The sequence below is a fragment of the Cryptomeria japonica genome, unplaced genomic scaffold, assembly GCF_030272615.1.
Source record: "Cryptomeria japonica unplaced genomic scaffold, Sugi_1.0 HiC_scaffold_187, whole genome shotgun sequence".
NCBI lineage: Eukaryota > Viridiplantae > Streptophyta > Pinopsida > Cupressales > Cupressaceae > Cryptomeria > Cryptomeria japonica.
Window position 1 is genome coordinate 143,623 of NW_026729009.1, and position 18,349 is coordinate 161,971.

General features: G+C 34.9%; 2 protein-coding genes across 2 annotated transcripts; both read left to right on the forward strand.

Annotated features, from left to right (window-relative positions):
- Positions 1-1,245: 1,245 nt before the first annotated feature.
- On the forward strand, positions 1,246-3,461 carry LOC131073296 (endoglucanase 16-like). Its single transcript, XM_058009702.2, has 8 exons — positions 1,246-1,452; positions 1,570-1,782; positions 1,868-2,068; positions 2,208-2,285; positions 2,376-2,528; positions 2,620-2,728; positions 2,876-3,039; positions 3,114-3,461. The coding sequence occupies exons 1-8, from the start codon at positions 1,246-1,248 to the stop codon at positions 3,459-3,461; spliced, it is 1,473 nt and encodes a 490-aa protein (XP_057865685.2).
- Positions 3,462-15,929: 12,468 nt separating this feature from the next.
- Positions 15,930-18,145, forward strand: LOC131855894 (endoglucanase 16-like). Its single transcript, XM_059215557.1, has 8 exons — positions 15,930-16,136; positions 16,254-16,466; positions 16,552-16,752; positions 16,892-16,969; positions 17,060-17,212; positions 17,304-17,412; positions 17,560-17,723; positions 17,798-18,145. The coding sequence occupies exons 1-8, from the start codon at positions 15,930-15,932 to the stop codon at positions 18,143-18,145; spliced, it is 1,473 nt and encodes a 490-aa protein (XP_059071540.1).
- Positions 18,146-18,349: the final 204 nt, after the last annotated feature.

Consider the following 18,349-nt stretch of genomic DNA (forward strand, 5'->3'; position numbering starts at 1 on the left):
TTTTTACCCACCCTTATATAAGGGCTTCATTTATACCATTTACAATTACTGCTTGGATAAAACCCCACTCTCAACCCCACTGCACCGTATAATTCTCCTAATGATCATGACCAGAAGCCTCCTCATCCTAGTAGTTCCAAAAGGAAATTTTCCTCTAAAGATGAAAGACGCATCTCTCTCCCACGCCATTTTATTTGGATGTCTAATGGTTTGGGGTCATTCCTTACTTAATCTAATAAAAAACAACTAGAAACTATAGAAGATTGAGGAAACCAACATGCGAGCACTAGAGAAACTAAGATTGATCTATTAATAGTAGGTCTTATATGGCCTACCACTCCTTATTGAGAAACTCTTGTTTTACTTCAAATGACTTTTCACTACGGAAGAGGCTTGAACCAGCCACTGCAAGCAAAGGAGGATACAAGTAGGGAGTGTCCTCTAAATGGCTTTTCTTTTTTTGAACTAGAGTGGTGAGAACTATGATGAGGCTAAAGACCAGCTTATTGCAACTTTCATTTCTCTGTTCTCTTATGCAACTCCTATTGAAAATATTGAATAATAATGACTATACTATTGACAAATACCTTACAATAAACAATTAAATTCAGATTGTATTTTTTAAAGTATAGTATAACATCATGTAAACCAAAAATATTTTTCCAATACTTGATACAAATATATAATACAATAATTACTTACTACACGTATGTATATTATATTAAAGCATTAATCCTAAAACCGAATTTTAACAATAGTATTATATCTTAAATCAAACTACAAACTTTCACCTGCCTTAGCCTGTAATTAGAATCGTTTTCTCCCTTACTATTCATCAACGAACAACGATAATTACTAACGGTAGCATTGCGGTGCAGACGGAAAATAATACAAATCAAAACAAATGCTAAAACTTATAATTCTTGTGAACAAGAACAAATCAAAATTGAAGGTAAAACGTATATATCTTGTGAAACGTATAATTCTTGTGAACAACAATCGAAAAAAAGACAAATGATATAAGGCATCAACCTGATTTCTCGTATTAACTGTTTGAGGTGCTGAGTATTTATCGTTTATTTTGTGGTGTCCCATGCTCTAAATCTTGCAGTTCCCATGCATTACTCAGCAACAGAAACTCATACACAGTCCTCGTGATAAATACTAGCTTTATCCCACGACTAACAAGTCTATAAATTTAGCGCACAATTCTAAATTGCATATCAAAGAAAGAAGAGAATCCATATGGCCAAGGCAATGGAAGCGCTTTTGGCAGTGGTGTTGTTGCTGTTTTGTGGTGAGTGGCAGGTGGTTCGTGGAGAATTCGATTACAGAGATGCTCTATCTAAGTCTATCCTCTTTCTAGAGGCCCAACGATCCGGTAAACTCCCACAATCTCAGCGAGTAAAGTGGAGAGGAGATTCTGGCCTCACAGATGGGAAGTTGCAAAACGTAAGTAGAAGCAGAAATAAATCCCTATTCAATTTATTTAGAAATAAAAATAGAAGTGGATCATACTATCATTCCAAATTGACTCCATACAAAATTTTATGTGCAACTCAACTGCAGGTTGATTTAGCTGGGGGTTACTACGATGCAGGCGATAACGTGAAATATGGGCTTCCCATGGCATTCACTATCACCACACTCGCTTGGGGCACACTGGATTATGGGAAAGAGTTGAAAGCTGCAGGAGAGATTCAGAATGCAAGGGACGCTATTAGATGGGGAACTGACTACTTTCTCAAGGCTAGTGCAACTCCAAATGAATTATGGGTTCAGGTAAAGAAATCTAATCTAAAATATTCAGCATTCATTCTTCAAGATTATGAAAAACTGACGAGGTTGATCTTGATGCATGAAATAGGTGGGTGATCCCCAGGCAGACCATAATTGTTGGGAGCGTCCAGAAGATATGGACACTCCTCGATCTCTTTACAAGATTGATAAAGACACCCCTGGATCAGAAATTGCAGCAGAAACGGCCGCAGCCTTGGCTGCCTCCTCCATTGTTTTCAGATTCACAAACCCTCGTTACTCACACCTTCTCCTCCAACGTTCTCAATCGGTATGTTTGGGTGCTCAAGTAAAATAGAAAACATAGCTGTTAACTAACACAGCAAAATCAACAAGTTTCATCCATCCATTTTGAGAAAAACCTTATACATCCATCTTCTTTCTAACCGGCCATTCATGTTTCCCTTCAGCTCTTCAGCTTTGCCGATCGATACAAGGGCACCTACGGAGGAGAGTGTCCATTTTATTGCTCTGTTTCAGGCTACAATGTAAGAAGACTTTGGTTTTCTCTTAACATATGCACTTGTAACCAGAATTTGGTTTTCTTTTAACATATGCACTTGTAAATATGATCTCAGGACGAGCTTCTATGGGCTGCATCTTGGCTATACAGAGCTACCAAATCCTCATATTATTCCAACTATATTATCCAGCACGACGATGTAAAGGCATATGTTAATGAATTCAACTGGGACCTCAAATATGCTGGAGTTCAAGTGCTTCTAACAGACGTAAGCGTAGACTGATTGGTGCAATTTTTTAAATAAAATGTAATATAAACATACTCTAGCTTAAAGCTAACTTATGCACTTCACCAACCAGTTATATTTCCAAGGGGAAGCTCAATTCTCAGCCTATAGAAGTAATGCAGAACGCTTTGTTTGTTCACTTCTTCCAGGCAGTCCCATTCGTTCTGTTAAAACCACCCCAGGTGAACTCTCTATCTCTTCACCAGTACCACTAACAATCAATCCTTTTTCTAGTCACAACCATATAAATCCTCTGTTACTACTCCTCTTCTAATCATAGCCCTCAAAATTCTCTTAGTGATATCTGTAATACAATTCTTTTGTTACAGGAGGTTTGTTGTATGTTAGAGATGGCGCCAACACTCAATATGTTACCAGTGCTGCTTTTTTGATGGCAAGATACAGTGATTTACTATCAGCTAAGAAGCGAACATTGTCATGCGGCAACACTCTCTTTAAACCCAACGACGTTATGGGCTTCGCAAAGCTACAAGTAAGCACACTACATTATCTGTTTTTGTATTTTGGAGCATACAATATAACGAATCCTAATCATATCCTTTGCAGATTGATTATTTATTAGGAAGGAATCCTCTGGGCATTTCATATATGGTAGGATACGGTTCCAAATATCCAAGGCAACCACATCACAGAGGAGCATCTGTAGTTTCCATTCATCAACAACCAAGGAAGATCAAATGCATTGAAGGTTTTATGAACTGGTTTCACAAAGATTCTTCCAATCCAAACACACTAATTGGGGCAATAGTGGGGGGCCCAGATAAATATGATCGTTTTGTAGACCTCAGGACCAAATCTAGCATGCTTGAACCTACAACATACATAAATTCTCCTCTTGTGGGTGTTCTTGCAAAATTGTACAGAATGACATGCAAAACTAACAGGCAGTGTTGATTTTCTTGGACATCAAAGAACTAGGAAAAATCTTTCCATCAATCATTGGAAATGACAGATTATGTTGCACTAGAGTATTTACAATTGTGGGAGGCTATATGAGAAAAGGCCCCCAAGATGAATCATGTCATTATTAACACAATAAAAATTATTATTTTCAAGTTACAGCTTTTATGTTGGTTCTAAAGTAAAAAATATATAAATCTATTTATGTTAGAATTAGAATTGAATATTATTAATAGTTTATGTTTTAATATAATAAAAAAGTGATATTATTAATTTTTTTGTTATGCTGATAGGTATTATACAATTTCATTAGGGGTAGTTAGAATTTGTATACATACAAATTTCTCCTTAAATCACATGGATGAACAATAATCATGGTCATTATTACTTGATTATGAAACTAGTTTACTTTTTAATATTGTTACAATTATTAATATGAAATTTAATATTGTTAAAATTGCTAAATTGAAATGTGTAATGTGCTCAAAGGTGTGATATGATTATATTAAGGATGGTGATAACTTGTGCACATACAAACTTTTTCTTAAATTACATTCATCAACAATAACCATTGTCATCAATTAATTATAATACTTTCACCCTCTAAAAAATGGAAATCCCCCATCCCATGTCTTCATTATTATACATGAGCCAAATTTATTTGTTGGATTGTACATTGTCTCTCACATTATTATACATCAACCAATTTATTTGTTGCATTGTACATTGTCTCTCGCACTTTTTTATCACAAATTCATAGGTGCTCAATGAAGCCGTGCCTATTTACTCTAAAGCATATTTTCTAAACAATTTAATTCACTCATCTCACTATTTCTTTTAAATACAAGTAATAATAACTCAATGTGACAATAATTCTCGCAACAATAATATATTAATGAATAAAAACTCAATCGCCAATAAGTTGAAAACAGCAATTATGCTTTTACCATGAGCCCAAGTACCTTGGAAAGAAATAATAAAGCAATAAATAAAATGCATCATTCACATTATAGCCATCAACAAATGGCTGAAGAGAGAAACCCTTCACGCCGATGTGCAATTGGTTATGTAGCTTTTGAATACCACATTATTTTATTTTTCTAAAGAAAATATGATGTTTTATTTTCATTTTATATTTTCTTCCCCTACAAGTTCCCATTCATTCACCTGGCAATATATTGATTTACTTCTTATGATTTTGATTTTTTTTTAAATAATTGTTTACAATTTTATATTTATAGGTAATTCTTTTATTGACAAGTTGTGGAATGAGGGCCCACTCATATAAAAAATGGCATATAAAATAGAGAGTGAAATCTAATTGAAAAATGAGGAGAAAAGAAGAGGAAGAAGACAGAGGAAGTTGACAAAGTTTAAGTTTGCTAAAACATATTAACAAACCATCCTTCCAAAATTTGACTAAAAGTAACTTTGCTTTAATGTCAAAGGACAAAAAGACTTCACTATTTTTCTTTAATTTTCTCTTGGTAAGGAGTGCTTGAGAGATCCACTAAGAGGCCTTTCAAATAGAGGCTTGGGATTCCATTTTATATTTTTCAACCCTGGATTTCATACTTGGTCACTTATCAAGTTTACCAATGTTTAATCAAAATCGTACTCTTAGTCTAGCGTGATATTCGTGATGTTAGGGCAAATAAATTCATCTTAATGGTCCAAAAATTCATTCAGAAAACAAATGCGCTACTTACATGAAACATGAAGGAGATCCTCATCTTCAAAAGGATGGAATTTTTCCTATTGAGAAATATCCTTACTTTTAGAGGTTTGATGATTGCACTGGAAAGTCACCAAACAACACAATTCTACAGCACAAGAGAGAACTATATTCATAGAAATAACCCCAACAACCATAGTAATAAAGGAATTTTGCAAGGAATAATTTAATAAAATCCAATTGTTTTGTCAAAATAAGTCAAGATTAGAGCTACCATTTTTGTAAATCCCTTTCTGGAGGTCACCAATATAAAGATTTGATATATATTTTGTATTGCAGCCCATAATTTTGAGCCCCATTTATTAAATCTAAAACAACGCTCTGAAAGACCATAACGACTAGTATGCTGAAACCATGCACCATATAAAATTTAATTCCAACCATGTGTGATAAAGGCTCAAAGAAGTTAGCCATCATGCATTTTCTTGAATATATTTTTGCCCTATTAAGAGATCCCTCTTTAATTTCTATAAAAAATAATACACTTTATTGAGAAGGGTCTAAATGAGCATGTATAATTCCTCATAATTAAAAGAATATTTTAAAAGTGTAGCCAAATTGAGATATTCTCGATCCTATGTTGACGCAGTTGATGTAGAACCAAGTGATGACGTGAATAAAAGAGTTCTGAAATTTGGGATGCCTCTGAAGAAGGAATCTGCTCAAAGAACAAACTTGGTTCATTGTCAAAGATCTTACAGTTGTTTGATTCAAGACCTATTTTCATAGTATTATCTAGACTAACATAATGGGGCTTCTTCAAAAGAAAAATTTAGGGAAAATACATCTATCCATCCCTTACCTTTAAACAAGTCATGCTTTTTCACAACCCTTTCAATATCATGATCAGTAGATACAAACCCGTACCTGACATATAGAACACAAATGGAACAGAGATCCATAATTCTGAAGCAAATCAAATGCATTAGATAGGAATACAAAAACAACCTAAGAAGGAAAAAAAAATTGAGGAGCCTTCAGGTTAAGAACCTCTTCGCCCACTATAATAATGATCGCCCGCTAGATTGTCGCACAATCCCACTTGAAGATGTACTTCATATGCTTCGTTGTGTAGGACACATATGTTGGAAACTCACAGTTAGTAAATGTAACTCAAATGCATCAGTTCAAAGGATTATACTCTATTATTTCAACCACTAGTAGACATAGAGAACAAAGAGAAAAAAATGATGAAACAAAATGTTCATTTTTCCCTCCTAAATCCATCTCCTCAAATGCCACCCAAATCTACGGAAACAGTAAGCTCAAAATAGAAATGTAATCATACAAGTGAGGTATTTGAAGTAGATTGAAGTAATTATTTTCTTACTTTCTTAACCTTTCCAGTGTCTAATCAAAACCTATTGCACATCAAAAAATCATTTCTATTTTAATGAGATGCGCTAGAAAAGTACCATTATTTCCTAAGGAAAAGCCACTTGACACTCAAATCAAAAAAAAGGAATTATAATTGACCTTAAATGGTGTTACTAATATATACATACATACATACATACATATATCTGTGTGTGTGTTTGTGTGTACATGCATGCACGCATGTACATACATACATATATATATATATATATATATATATATATATATATATATATATATATATGTATGTATGTATGTATACATATACATATATACATATATATACATATATGTATGTATATAATCACTGTATAATAAAACAAATAATTAATTTCTTTAAAGTTTCATCCAATTTGTCATCCCATTATGGAGGCGAGATGTGGGCATATAAGGAAAGAAAGTAGACAAATGGTCCATTCAAGTTAAGCTAGGAGGTCAAATGACAAATGTACTTTCAAGTCCTTGAACTTAATGGATAGGCTCAAGGAGCCTTATATGATCTCTCGTGGGCTTCATAGCATGGATGAGTCATTGGGTAAATCCTCAAAGAAAACTCACATGTATTTATAATTATTAGGATTATGATTAGAATTGTCTTTATAACTTGTTGGACTATATGTGTATCTTTTGATAACAAATTTGATTGCAAGTTATAAATCAAGACACTAAGTTGACAAATCTCTATTTCCAACACAATCCCAACACTTGTTCAGAATTTTAGGGACAATCAAATAGAGTCCTAATAGAAATTAGTGATTCTCATGATAGCAACAAAATAGTGGAAGATGACCAAAAAGAGGGCACAATAAAGTAGGTCAACCTTTGGAGACTCAATGTTTAACCAATTTCATTTGGATTGACCTGAAAACTCTTTCACAAAAGGATGCTTTTCCATAATTTCCAAGATAATAATCCTAGAGTCAAGTTTCCAAGACATATCTTAGATACAATCATCATAGATCTTAAAATCAAGAGGCTCAAAAGGAAAGGTGACCTTAATATCCCTAAGAGATAAAAGGTAGGGTTGATTTCCAGTTCTAATGAAGGGTAGGAAAAGTGAGAGAAAGAGGAATGTTCTCCCCATACATATAAGGAGGACACACAACCTCAACTTTATAATTTAACCATATGTCTAATGTGGGCTATTTTATAAATTTGGGATTCTAAAAAACACTATATATCTAATAAGGCTTCGAAACATTTTTTTAGTGTTGTGTATCAATATAGATGTAAAGGCTCCTTTATCAAAAGGGAGACTCTAGAGAGGTAGCTTGAGCTAAGGGTAGAAACATAGAACTAGAGTCCTTGTATTTTTGTTAGGGGGAACACAAATATTTAGATCGACCTCTCTGTGATCATTCCAATCTAACCATATTATTCTATAAAAATGGAAAATGCACGACAAGATTGTTTCCCGCAAGGAATTAGTAATTGTGTCAAGTAATAATTCATCAAAGATGCAACTATTGTGGACAACAGATAATGAGTCCACAATCATTTCCATGTGATTTCACTGCCTTAAATTCAACTCATTTCACTCTTACCCTTACGTTATTTACTCCTTAACACCCTATTGATTTTTTATTTTTTTAGGTCTTTCCCTACATAACAAATCCATTATTTCAATGACTGAAATTTCCTACATTAGCCACTGTTGACCACCCTATACAAAACACCTTTTCCCTCTCAATGTCATTTTCCCTAATTCATTTTTCATTTATAATATTGCACTCGTCATTGACCAGCTTACACTTGGCAATGCATATTAAAAATTGATTTTTTTTTTTGGATTGGCTAGAACCTTTGAATATATCTCTAATATTAGAAAGCCACATAAGTCAACCACATGTATAGTCAAACTGAGACAATAGTGAGAGACAAAAAATATGTAAATAAATAGCTTAATGCATTAACTCAATGAAATATTTAACTTAATAAGATATAAATTTAAATTGAAATATTTTTTGTCATCTAGAATAGAAAGTTTTCTATCTAGGATAGAGACATGTGATGACCATACAAGATAGCACACAGGAACAAATCATATAAAAAGTACATAGTATTCACAAGTAAGGTTATCTAGAAAAAATATCTACACTAACACCCTCCGTGCACAACTAGGTGGATACAAAGAGATTAGGGTCTTGAAAAGTACAAAGAAACCCTAACAAAGTTGTTAAAGAGAAATGACCTAGTGGGAAAGACTTCCCATTGATGTGGAAAGAGGATGGAAGCAGATTAACTCCATAATATGTTAATGAAAAAGTCTTGAATATTCATGCCTACCTTGATGTTGATCTTGAGTTATGACTAAAACTGATATATGGTAACAAGTACCACAAAGATTCAAGCACACTAACCATAATGAATGACCCTCAAACTAACATGTGACATGATGCAAATGAAATGACATATTCAAGATCATTAACCAAATGCTCTAAATATGAGATGTTATCTCAAATGTACTAAAATGTGTGATGTTATGAGTATGATGTGCTCAAGAAAAACTAAATAATCTAGATACAATTCATGCAAGTTGTCATCAAGAAGAAGATGATATGCAATTAAACTTTTTATGCATGAATCTTCTCTAGGATGGAACATTATTGAAGTTCAATTATTACAATACCCTCGAACCACACTTGACTTAGTACTTTATCATATTCATTTCCTCGATTAGCACTAACAATTTTTAAAATAATCTCTATAGTCAAATGGGATAAATGAAGCATGCAAAAAACAAGTAGAACATACAATTACCAAGAATGAAAAGAAGCTTATAGTATGCAAAAACAAAATCCTTCTGGTCTTTACAACACGTATAGGAAACTAATCTAAACAATACATATGGGCTGCATAAGAATAAAAGGGCTTGTAGCACAACTAGCATCTCCAATTACTTGCATGATGGTTTTCGTGTCCTCTTCCTAAACCAATCATGACAGCTATATGAATTGGAACCTCAATACAATTTAACCCCAAATGCTTGATCTATGATATATCGTAGCTCCAAATAAGAAATCATACAAGATAGAAGGAACACACATCTACCTTCCAATGTTTAATTTCACAGCTTACTAGATACCTCATAACAAGGTTAAAATAGGTGCAAACACCTCTAAAATTAGTTTATCGCAATAACATGTTATTGGGAAAAACTAATTTAGAGGTGTTTGCACATATTTCAACAAGTTATTGGACTAAACTACTTTTTATGATGTTTGAACCTATTTCGACCTTCTTTTCTACTATCTAGTAAGCTATGAAATTAAACATTGGAAGGTAGATGTGGTTTCCTTATCTTTATAAACTCCTCCATCTTGATGATGGATGATGGAGTATAATCTAAAATGTTGATGTGAAAAATATCTCACACAATTGAAATATAAATTGTGATATATAGTGAGATCACTCTTAGAAACAACAAACTAGTGCACGGTTCTCTTTCAATTAATCCCCCATGGTGTGTTCAACAATTTGTATCAAAGTAAAAATTAGAGAGCGAAGCGGGACCGGGAGAAGGGAGAGACTTTGAATTTGAAATTAGGACTAGGCGGGAAACCCTGCAATGGACAAGCAAACCAGGGGGAGGGCGGAAAGGATGGATCTCAGGACTGCCTGATTCCTCTGAGCCAAATGGAAAGGACCTAGTGGATGGGAACCCAAAAGCTGGTGACAAGCTTCTCGATCCTGATGGGGGGGATGGAGCATCATGTGCTAGACAGAGCCCAAGGAAGGGACCTATTTGTAGGGACAACGGTCGGTCATAGACGTCTCTATTCGGTGTCAAACCGAGTGGAAAGTCCTCGCTACTCCCAGTTCATAATATCTCAGAACCAGAAAAGGGTAGATCTTCTATTGCAGTTCCAGACCCAGTAATTGAGCATAACATTAGCCTTATGGCAATGACTCGGGTTGGAAAAATTTTGTGCCCGACGCTGAATATTGATGTTGTCGGGACATTTGTGAAACATAAATGGATGCATAAAGGTCAAGTGGAGATAACGGCTATATCCAAAGGTGCGTTATTGATGCCATTTTCATGTGAAGAAGACATGTTGAGGGTGCTTTGTGATGGTCCTTGCTTGATTGGAAAATCTACGCTTGCACAAAATGGTCGCCTAAGATGGACCTAAATGAGTTTTTTTTTGTACAAGCTCCTGTTTGGGTCAGATTGTCGAGCCTTCCTCTAGAGTTATGGGTTGAGGATGTTTTAAAGGAATCGCTAGTTCCTTTTGGGAACTCTTATCTATGGATCCTATCACAATAGCTAGAAGAATACTTACCTTTGCAAGGATTTGTATGGGAGTTATGCAAGGCACGAATATGCCATTATCTATCAAGATTAACTCCAGATTGGGGAAGTGGATCCAACCTATAGAAAATGAAAGTGTCCCTTTTGCATGTTTTCACTGCAAAAAATCGAGGCATAATTCTAGAAAATGCCCTCTACAGGTCGTCAAATAGAAAGAGAAGAAAGATAAGACAACGCAATGGAGAGCCAAAAAACCTTCTAAGCAACCGAAGATTGCTGAAAAAGAAAAAAATGGCAGAAGAACCCCAAAGTGTTAGCATCCCTGATACCTTCAAGCAACATGGGAAAACTAACATGGAAAAACCCAAAAACTAGATGGTTGAAGAAGGGAAAGAGGATCAAACAGGAAAATACGAGAGAGAACGGAAAAACACCAATCAGGAGGAACAATGAAGTGATACTCTGGAAGATGGAGAAATACAGGTGGTGTTGCAAACCAAGGAGGAAGCGGATTTGAATTGAATTGTGGAAAACACTAACAGAGATGGCCCTAGATCCGACTATGAGGAAGCCTAGAGGTTTTTGATCCTTGGAGGGATCTTGTGTGATAAAATTTAATTCAAACCATGTGTGATAAGGGCTCAAAGAAGTCAGTCATCATACATTTTCTTGAATATATTTTTGGCCTATTAAGAGATCCCTCTTGAATTTATATAAAAAATAATACATTTTATTGAGAAGGGTCTAAATGAGCATGTAGAATTCCTCATAATTAAAAGAATATTTTAAAAGTGTAGCCAGATTGAGATATTCTCAATCCTATGTTGACGCAGTTGATGTAGAACCAGGTGATGCAGTGAATAAAAGAGTTTTGAAATTTGTGATGCCTCTGAAAAAGAAATCTGCTTAAAGAACAAACCTAGTTCATCGTCAAAGATATTACAGTTGTTTGATTCAAGACCTGTTTCCATAGTATTATATACACCAACATAATGGGGCTTCCTCTTCAAACATTTCTTAGGGAAAATTCATCTATCCATCCCTTACCATTAAACAAGTCATGCTTTTTCACAACCCTTTAATTATCATGATCAATAGATATGAACCCGACCATGACATATAGAACACAAATGGAACAAAGATCCATAATTCTGAAGAAAATCAAATATATTAGATAGGAATACAAAAACAACCTGAGAAGGAAAAAAAGTTGAGGAACCTTTAGATTAAGAACCTCTTCGCCCACTATAATAATGATCGCCCTCTAGATTGTCGCACAATCCCACTTGAAGATGTACTTCATATGCTTCATTGTGTGGGACACATGAGTTGGAAACTCACAGTCAGTAAATGTAATTGAAATGCATTATTTCAAATGCTTATACTCTATTATTTCAACCAGCAGTAGACAAAGAGAACAAAGAGAAAAAAATGATGAAACAAAATGTTCATTTTTCCCTCCTAAATCCATCTCCTCAAATGCCACCCAAATCTACGGAAACAGTAAGCTCAAAATAGAAATGTAATCATACAAGTGAGGGATTTGAAGTAGATTGAAGTAATTATTTTCCTACTTTCTTAACCTTGCCAGTATCTGATCAAAACCTATTGCACATCGAAAAATCATTTCCATTTTTATGAGATGCGCTAGGAATGTACCACGATTTCCTAAGGAAAAGCAACTTGACAGTCAAATCAGAAAGAAGGAATTATAATCGGCCTTAAATGGTGTTACCAATATATATTTCCCACACTACTTGGTAATCTTGCACAAATGTTGGAAAGATGCCACCTCAGTCATGTTGAAGAACACTTTTCCTATGATGTGAGAAGAATGACAGTCTTTTAAATCTTCACTACCATGCTTCATCTGAATGTGTTGTGTCTTATGTCCGTTAAATATGATGCATGCGTCAGTTCGCCTGAAATAATCAGAACAAAATAAGGCTAATTAAATGGTTGTGACATGGCTAAGGGTGTCAATTCTTCATCCACGAGGATTTCTTCATAAATTAACAAAATTTCGCCCAAATTTAGCCAACATCCTTTATCGGCTAGGAAATCTTCTAATCCATTGGAAGATCCAAGTTTCCATCCAACCATCCTTATGATTGAAGGTTTTTGTCCTCACTGATGAGATAATGTAAAGCATTAGACAAATTCATCAAATCAATCATGCCTTTCTTCTTCCATCCAATCTCCCTATAAAGAACTCCAAGAAGCATCTAGAACATTAGGTCGTCTTAGCTGATTAAAATGTTAATTATACTTTGGAGAACTTTATTATAATAAAGTGATATATATATATATATATATATAATTTAATTAAAATAATTACATTAAAATAATTACATTAAATCATCATTTAAATATTTTTAATAATTTTTACCACTTAATAAACGTAAATTTAATTATAAATGTCACGTAAAAATTGGGAACATTACACTTTTTTGTTTTCAATTGATTTTTCTTGATGATTCATATTGTCCTGCAAATCTTTTTGAGTGATACTCAACTACTAATTTCTTTGTTACTACTACTTCTAACTTTCTTAGAGGATTTTTTAGGACGAACCATTTCACTATTCAACTTTCACTATGATCCTTTGATATCATCACAAGTTGTGAAACTTGAACCAAGATATGTCTCTAAATTTCTTTCAAGAAGTGGGTTATCTCAATGGGAAAACCTTTTATCATCTATTTTGAAAATTAGCTTATCTCTAACCCAATGGAGAAATAGAAATAATGCAGGTATTATAAACTAGAAATAAGTTTCCTATTTAGACCATTCATATCAGTCTAATTCTAAATAATTGTCTTCTAAATTTACTTCATTTTTTATTCCCAGTTAGTGTCAACGTGTAATGTTCCCTTTTGGGATGATCCTAAATCTTTCCCTAAAATCAAATGTTCAATTAAAAATAAGAAATATAGAATATTAATTATAAATTTCCTTTCCAATGTAAACTTTGGTACTAACCCTACAAATATAGAATATAGAACTCCATTTCCCATAATCAACCATAATAGGGGTTGGAGAAGAAGCACGATAAGACACCTGGAACAGTCACCATAACTAAGCCCAAGAGTGTGGAGCATCTAACGAGGAAAACATGATACCTTGGCCCCAAGTGGCAGGAACGCTTCTCCATCCAACATGAGGTAAGCTACTTAAAAGGAGGACTTGTATCAACTCTCCAAACTGTGGTTGCACAATAGGGTTCCTGGAATGTTCGCCATAATTAAGACCAATGGCATGTAGCTCTATTCTTGGGTGTGAGAAAGTTACAATCACATGGGGAGGGGGGGGGGGGGGGGTGGTGGGCAACATTTTCTTGTTCAATGCACCTTGTATGTCTTATTAAAAAAGAATACACAAGTGTGAGACATCTATGATAGGAGAGGAATCACTGTATTCTTCATAATTATGAAAGGTAGTGATGATGACCTCTTGTCCTAGTTTATGAATAGCATGAAAAGTGGGAGATTTATGGTGGGTGGTATCAATTTAGAGGTTTCAGAAGAGATTATTGTCCGAGTGATTGCGTTGAAGTGTGATGGAAAAAAAGTCTCTCGAATAAGTAAACAAATTCTTATGAGGAGTGCATTTCAATGTTTCTAGAGAATGGTGAGGGACTAAAGAGACACTAGAATCGATTTAGAAAAGAAAACATTTCATTATTGTGAGGATCCATTACCTACCATATGATAAAGTACTTCATATTGGAGGGACAATTTGTAACAATCCACAGGTACAATTTCCCCATTCTTAATCACTTAAGACATAATAAGCTTGTTAGTTATCCATTATTTTTATTTTCTTCCCTGGACAAGTGTTCTTTTAAAGATTTTTACCCACCCTTATATAAGGGCTTCATTTATACCATTTACAATTACTGCTTGGATAAAACCCCACTCTCAACCCCACTGCACCGTATAATTCTCCTAATGATCATGACCAGAAGCCTCCTCATCCTAGTAGTTCCAAAAGGAAATTTTCCTCTAAAGATGAAAGACGCATCTCTATCCCACGCCATTTTATTTGGATGTCTAATGGTTTGGGGTCATTCCTTACTTAATCTAATAAAAAACAACTAGAAACTATAGAAGATTGAGGAAACCAACATGCGAGCACTAGAGAAACTAAGATTGATCTAACAATAGTAGGTCTTATATGGCCTACCACTCCTTATTGAGAAACTCTTGTTTTACTTCAAATGACTTTTCACTACGGAAGAGGCTTGAACCAGCCACTGCAAGCAAAGGAGGATACAAGTAGGGAGTGTCCTCTAAATGGCTTTTCTTTTTTTGAACTAGAGTGGTGAGAACTATGATGAGGCTAAAGACCAGCTTATTGCAACTTTCATTTCTCTTTTCTCTTATGCAACTCCTATTGAAAATATTGAATAATAATGACTATACTATTGACAAATACCTTACAATAAACAATTAAATTCAGATTGTATTTTTTAAAGTATAGTATAACATCATGTAAACCAAAAATATTTTTCCAATACTTGATACAAATATATAATACAATAATTACTTACTACACGTATGTATATTATATTAAAGCATTAATCCTAAAACCGAATTTTAACAATAGTATTATATCTTAAATCAAACTACAAACTTTCACCTGCCTTAGCCTGTAATTAGAATCGTTTTCTCCCTTACTATTCATCAACGAACAACGATAATTACTAACGGTAGCATTGCGGTGCAGACGGAAAATAATACAAATCAAAACAAATGCTAAAACTTATAATTCTTGTGAACAAGAACAAATCAAAATTGAAGGTAAAACGTATATATCTTGTGAAACGTATAATTCTTGTGAACAACAATCGAAAAAAAGACAAATGATATAAGGCATCAACCTGATTTCTCGTATTAACTGTTTGAGGTGCTGAGTATTTATCGTTTATTTTGTGGTGTCCCATGCTCTAAATCTTGCAGTTCCCATGCATTACTCAGCAACAGAAACTCATACACAGTCCTCGTGATAAATACTAGCTTTATCCCACGACTAACAAGTCTATAAATTTAGCGCACAATTCTAAATTGCATATCAAAGAAAGAAGAGAATCCATATGGCCAAGGCAATGGAAGCGCTTTTGGCAGTGGTGTTGTTGCTGTTTTGTGGTGAGTGGCAGGTGGTTCGTGGAGAATTCGATTACAGAGATGCTCTATCTAAGTCTATCCTCTTTCTAGAGGCCCAACGATCCGGTAAACTCCCACAATCTCAGCGAGTAAAGTGGAGAGGAGATTCTGGCCTCACAGATGGGAAGTTGCAAAACGTAAGTAGAAGCAGAAATAAATCCCTATTCAATTTATTTAGAAATAAAAATAGAAGTGGATCATACTATCATTCCAAATTGACTCCATACAAAATTTTATGTGCAACTCAACTGCAGGTTGATTTAGCTGGGGGTTACTACGATGCAGGCGATAACGTGAAATATGGGCTTCCCATGGCATTCACTATCACCACACTCGCTTGGGGCACACTGGATTATGGGAAAGAGTTGAAAGCTGCAGGAGAGATTCAGAATGCAAGGGACGCTATTAGATGGGGAACTGACTACTTTCTCAAGGCTAGTGCAACTCCAAATGAATTATGGGTTCAGGTAAAGAAATCTAATCTAAAATATTCAGCATTCATTCTTCAAGATTATGAAAAACTGACGAGGTTGATCTTGATGCATGAAATAGGTGGGTGATCCCCAGGCAGACCATAATTGTTGGGAGCGTCCAGAAGATATGGACACTCCTCGATCTCTTTACAAGATTGATAAAGACACCCCTGGATCAGAAATTGCAGCAGAAACGGCCGCAGCCTTGGCTGCCTCCTCCATTGTTTTCAGATTCACAAACCCTCGTTACTCACACCTTCTCCTCCAACGTTCTCAATCGGTATGTTTGGGTGCTCAAGTAAAATAGAAAACATAGCTGTTAACTAACACAGCAAAATCAACAAGTTTCATCCATCCATTTTGAGAAAAACCTTATACATCCATCTTCTTTCTAACCGGCCATTCATGTTTCCCTTCAGCTCTTCAGCTTTGCCGATCGATACAAGGGCACCTACGGAGGAGAGTGTCCATTTTATTGCTCTGTTTCAGGCTACAATGTAAGAAGACTTTGGTTTTCTCTTAACATATGCACTTGTAACCAGAATTTGGTTTTCTTTTAACATATGCACTTGTAAATATGATCTCAGGACGAGCTTCTATGGGCTGCATCTTGGCTATACAGAGCTACCAAATCCTCATATTATTCCAACTATATTATCCAGCACGACGATGTAAAGGCATATGTTAATGAATTCAACTGGGACCTCAAATATGCTGGAGTTCAAGTGCTTCTAACAGACGTAAGCGTAGACTGATTGGTGCAATTTTTTAAATAAAATGTAATATAAACATACTCTAGCTTAAAGCTAACTTATGCACTTCACCAACCAGTTATATTTCCAAGGGGAAGCTCAATTCTCAGCCTATAGAAGTAATGCAGAACGCTTTGTTTGTTCACTTCTTCCAGGCAGTCCCATTCGTTCTGTTAAAACCACCCCAGGTGAACTCTCTATCTCTTCACCAGTACCACTAACAATCAATCCTTTTTCTAGTCACAACCATATAAATCCTCTGTTACTACTCCTCTTCTAATCATAGCCCTCAAAATTCTCTTAGTGATATCTGTAATACAATTCTTTTGTTACAGGAGGTTTGTTGTATGTTAGAGATGGCGCCAACACTCAATATGTTACCAGTGCTGCTTTTTTGATGGCAAGATACAGTGATTTACTATCAGCTAAGAAGCGAACATTGTCATGCGGCAACACTCTCTTTAAACCCAACGACGTTATGGGCTTCGCAAAGCTACAAGTAAGCACACTACATTATCTGTTTTTGTATTTTGGAGCATACAATATAACGAATCCTAATCATATCCTTTGCAGATTGATTATTTATTAGGAAGGAATCCTCTGGGCATTTCATATATGGTAGGATACGGTTCCAAATATCCAAGGCAACCACATCACAGAGGAGCATCTGTAGTTTCCATTCATCAACAACCAAGGAAGATCAAATGCATTGAAGGTTTTATGAACTGGTTTCACAAAGATTCTTCCAATCCAAACACACTAATTGGGGCAATAGTGGGGGGCCCAGATAAATATGATCGTTTTGTAGACCTCAGGACCAAATCTAGCATGCTTGAACCTACAACGTACATAAATTCTCCTCTTGTGGGTGTTCTTGCAAAATTGTACAGAATGACATGCAAAACTAACAGGCAGTGTTGATTTTCTTGGACATCAAAGAACTAGGAAAAATCTTTCCATCAATCATTGGAAATGACAGATTATGTTGCACTAGAGTATTTACAATTGTGGGAGGCTATATGAGAAAAGGCCCCCAAGATGAATCATGTCATTATTAACACAATAAAAATTATTATTTTCAAGTTACAGCTTTTATGTTGGTTCTAAAGTAAAAAATATATAAAT

Bases quoted from the DNA above. Each gene is read 5' to 3' on its own strand.
- LOC131073296 (XM_058009702.2), top strand. From the start codon at position 1,246: ATGGCCAAGGCAATGGAAGCGCTTTTGGCAGTGGTGTTGTTGCTGTTT. The intron at 1,453-1,569 runs GTAAGTAGAAGC...ACTCAACTGCAG, and splicing joins CAGATGGGAAGTTGCAAAAC to GTTGATTTAGCTGGGGGTTA. The intron at 2,286-2,375 runs GTAAGAAGACTT...ATATGATCTCAG, and splicing joins GCTCTGTTTCAGGCTACAAT to GACGAGCTTCTATGGGCTGC.
- LOC131855894 (XM_059215557.1), top strand. From the start codon at position 15,930: ATGGCCAAGGCAATGGAAGCGCTTTTGGCAGTGGTGTTGTTGCTGTTT. The intron at 16,467-16,551 runs GTAAAGAAATCT...TGCATGAAATAG, and splicing joins CAAATGAATTATGGGTTCAG to GTGGGTGATCCCCAGGCAGA. The intron at 16,970-17,059 runs GTAAGAAGACTT...ATATGATCTCAG, and splicing joins GCTCTGTTTCAGGCTACAAT to GACGAGCTTCTATGGGCTGC.